The 3939-nt window shown below is 39.4% G+C and overlaps 1 protein-coding gene across 1 annotated transcript; it reads left to right on the forward strand.

The window, feature by feature from the left end:
* Positions 1-3195: 3195 nt before the first annotated feature.
* Positions 3196-3585, forward strand: SARC_02856 (hypothetical protein; the record flags this gene model as incomplete). Its single annotated transcript, XM_014303361.1, has 1 exon — positions 3196-3585. One exon carries the CDS (start codon positions 3196-3198, stop codon positions 3583-3585), a length of 390 nt encoding a protein of 129 aa, XP_014158836.1.
* Positions 3586-3939: the final 354 nt, after the last annotated feature.

A 3939-nucleotide genomic window follows, 5' to 3' on the forward strand; every position in this document is an offset into this window, starting at 1 on the left:
TATATATATATATATATATATATATATATATATATATATATATATATATATATATATATATATATATATATATATATATATATATATATATATATATATATATATATATATATATATATCAACTTTGAAAATCATAATTAAAGCAAAATAGCATTCGGCTCGCATCGTAGAATCATGTTGTACAACGACATAAGCTTCGTCGCGACAACTGATGAAATACTGGCCGCAAATGCCTTGCGTGCACAAACCTCGTACGATGCTTGCTTAGGTTGCGATTCAATTAGGTGCAAACGAGGTGCAACAAAGCACAAACGGAAGAGATCGTTAACTTCACAATTGAAAGACAATTTTGTTAAACAAATGAATAAGATGGACACAAAGTCACCCAAAACGTTACTATGGAAGAAAACGCGTTGAACACAGCCCACTCCGCGAAAAACGGACTCAATGATTTATATCCGAAAGCACTTCCTAATAGCAAGTATATGCCAGCTATTACATCCTCATTCCAGACAGGGACGGCAAATTGGTGGCTGCGACGTTCGATTTTTTTCTTCATTAATCAGGCATCGAACCAGGGACTTCACTGCGGAAGCTGCCGACGCTAGAACCGATTCCACGTGCATCCGTGATTTTTTTCCGGAGGATCGTCATCCATGAGCAAGGGAATTTTCTGATGCAGGCGTTTATTGAAATCAACTTGGAAGAGACAAGTTTCCAAATGTAGTGGGTTGAAAGAGACAAGTTTGTAAATTAAGGGACTTTATGTTCTGGTAAGTTGCATCATAAATGCACATAAAATATCAAATATGTCAAACACGAATGTTTTACTGAACAATATAGTCGACATCTGGATATAATCAAGTTTACAAGTTCTTATGAACCGCTTTTGGTATGCCAGCGTCCACTATTCGGTATTAGAGAGCCTATGTGGAAAAACCTGCAACTTGGGCTGTTTGCACCCTCATACAACAAAAACACACAATTGCCTGGTTGCACATTTGGAGTTGGAAGTATGATACGCTAAGGTAATGCACAACACACCCTTTGGACTTCTTAGTTACGTAACGACTACTAGTAGGAGCATAGGCTATTCATTCTCATTCTGAAATTTCCTATACGTAAGACAAGTTATTTTTACTATCAAACGATAGTATCGCATCATCGTATTTACATATCACATATGTCACTACACAAATGTCACTACACTTAACACTGTGATGTGTTTCAATGACGTCATCAAGTGTGCCAAGTATTTGGTTCGTATTGGCCAATTTGAACAAATAAAATTAAATCAATCAAGCGTACTTCGGTTGATGATTCGTGGGAGTGGGACCGAGGCATACATAGCTCACACATAAAAATGTAGATTCAATCACAACGCAGTCTCGTGTTCCAGTTCCATTAAGGAGTAAGGACCTGAGTCCTGAGTCCTGTCCTCTGACTCCTCTCACTCTGGCCTCTGGCGGGAGGACCTGAGGGCTGAGGGCTGAGCTGTGAGTCAGACTGGGGCAGTGCCACAGTGGGGCCCCTGGGGCTGGGGCCTGGGGGAAGGCCCGGGAGGGTGCTGATTGCTGAGGCCTGACTCACTTGAGGGCTGATGCTTCAGGCCTGAGGGCTGAGCCCCTGAGGGCCGAGGCTCTGTAATATATGAGTATTTAAAGTATTTTATGTATTCATTTACGCAATTTATGATCCTGATGTCATATTTTGTGAATACATACTGTCAACTGTAGTGTACACTGTACTCTGTACAATTTACATGATGTACTGTAATTGACAAATAGTAATAGAATACACTGAAGTGACTGTCAGCCGCCCAGTGTCCACAATGACCAGTGTCCACAATGACCAGTGTCCACAATGACCAGTGTCCACAACATAAAAATATTAACAAAGATTAACGTGTATGTAGGAGATCTCTCTGCATTTTTTAATAAATAGATTGCACTGTTTTCGGACTTCAGTTGGCGACTTGGCGAGTTAACACGTTACTGACGACTGACGTTTGGATATAGATTTTTATGATTTTCTCTATTATTTGTCTATTTTAGAAGACTATGTATTTGAGCTTTGAATATATCACTTAATTCCTTTTGAATTATTCACTGGTTGTGTTGAATATTTAGGAGTTACAGGACTTGACGGGTCATCTGACAGTTGACAGTTGACACTCGAGAATATATTTATATTTCTGTATTGTTTGGAAACAAAATTGCGCCACTGCATTTGCCGGGGGTGCAAATATAGATTTTGGGGTGCACGTATAGAGTTCAAGTATTTCGTTCACTCACCTACGTGTAAATTAAGAAAAGTTGATGAGAATACTTTGGTAGCATCTAACTCGCCTATGCTAACTCGCCACTTCGATGGATCTCGAGATCCATCGGCGGCTCCTTCGCCATTTGATAGCAGCCAGGTATTTAACGTTCATTGATCATATGTCGACTATTAAGTAGACGACATAATTTCTAAACGGAACTTATCGGACTATATCCGGTCGGGTTCTTCAGCCTGAGCTAATTTAGAGGTAGCTGCAAGTTTCAATTATCTATATTTGTCCGCCATAACACATAGAAATCAACATACGCTTGCGATACAAGACAGTCTGAAGATTGAAATGACTAATTCACACAATGGAAAGCTCAACCCGAGATGCACTATACCAACGTGTATAATATACTGGTAAAACACTCAACGCTAAGATACCTACAACGATGCAAACGAGTTTATGTTCCCTGTTTTTTTTTTAATGTTCTATAGATATTGAAAGAATAGCGCGGTCACTGCCAGCCCGACAGTCTCACACAGTCTCACAGTCACGGCCCACTCACTGGGTCGGACTCAGTAACCAATAAGCAAAAACCTAATGCCAATCACATTCTGAGTGTCAGGTAATCTTGGGATCTTGGCATAGTTACCTGCTTATAACCAATCAGAATTCGTACAATACCTTGCTACAAGTCTCAAATATACCTATTCTATTATGGAAACAAAAAGGTATTTAGAACTCTTTTCGAACTTCGAAGTCTGTTTCTAGTTTCTACACATATTCACGCTAAAGTAATTGACAGTTAAATAAGGACACAAAAGTTAACGACACATGTTTACATGACACACTGACTTGTTGGTGTACAATAACGAAGCGGTATAATCGGCGAGACTGTCTCTATTAGCTGAGTCATTTCGCTTATGATGGCTACTACTGACAAATATAGTTTTACAAAGTCATCTAAATCTATACGCAGGCGGATAGTCACTAAGTGGTTCCGATTGTGCTTTATTGTAGGCATAGTAACGTACCTGTGTGCCAGATATATCCCAGAATATACTCAAACAGGCAGTATCACAAAAGAATCTATATCGACGAAGACTGCAAACGAGCCACTATTGTATAAGATCAATCTACTAGATAGAAAGATCAGGCATAGAAAAGGCAATGAAGTCGTACACGGCGAAGAAGGTCTCACCCAGCAGGTGCTTAAACGCGATCTCAGACAGGCACGAAAAAAATCAAAGCCAAATAAGGACATGGGGGATATCGACACGGTTTCTGTCGAGAGCGCTTTAGAGATTGGTAAGTAGGATTAGCTTGCCGCGCCTTTTTATACTGATGAATGAAACTACAGATTGTTCCTTCGCACTGTACACACTGAAATTGCACGAGAAGCACAAGATATTATATTGCAAAGTCCGATTAGTTAGTTTGCTGATGCAACAAGAGACCATAATGTTGACGAGTGAAAAGGTCGAGAGATTACATGCACTATTTGTATACCATTTTATCGAAGCATTATTTTAAAAATCGCACGAAAATATTTGATTGCAAAATCAATTGCAACGGGGAAACCAAACACCACAGCTGTGCTTATAGATCGAACATCGCAAATGTTGGTGTATTACTTTTCAAATACGACAATGTACATACTGTGAACATTC

This window comes from Sphaeroforma arctica (assembly GCF_001186125.1).
Source record: "Sphaeroforma arctica JP610 unplaced genomic scaffold supercont1.134, whole genome shotgun sequence".
Taxonomy (NCBI): Eukaryota; class Ichthyosporea; order Ichthyophonida; genus Sphaeroforma; species Sphaeroforma arctica.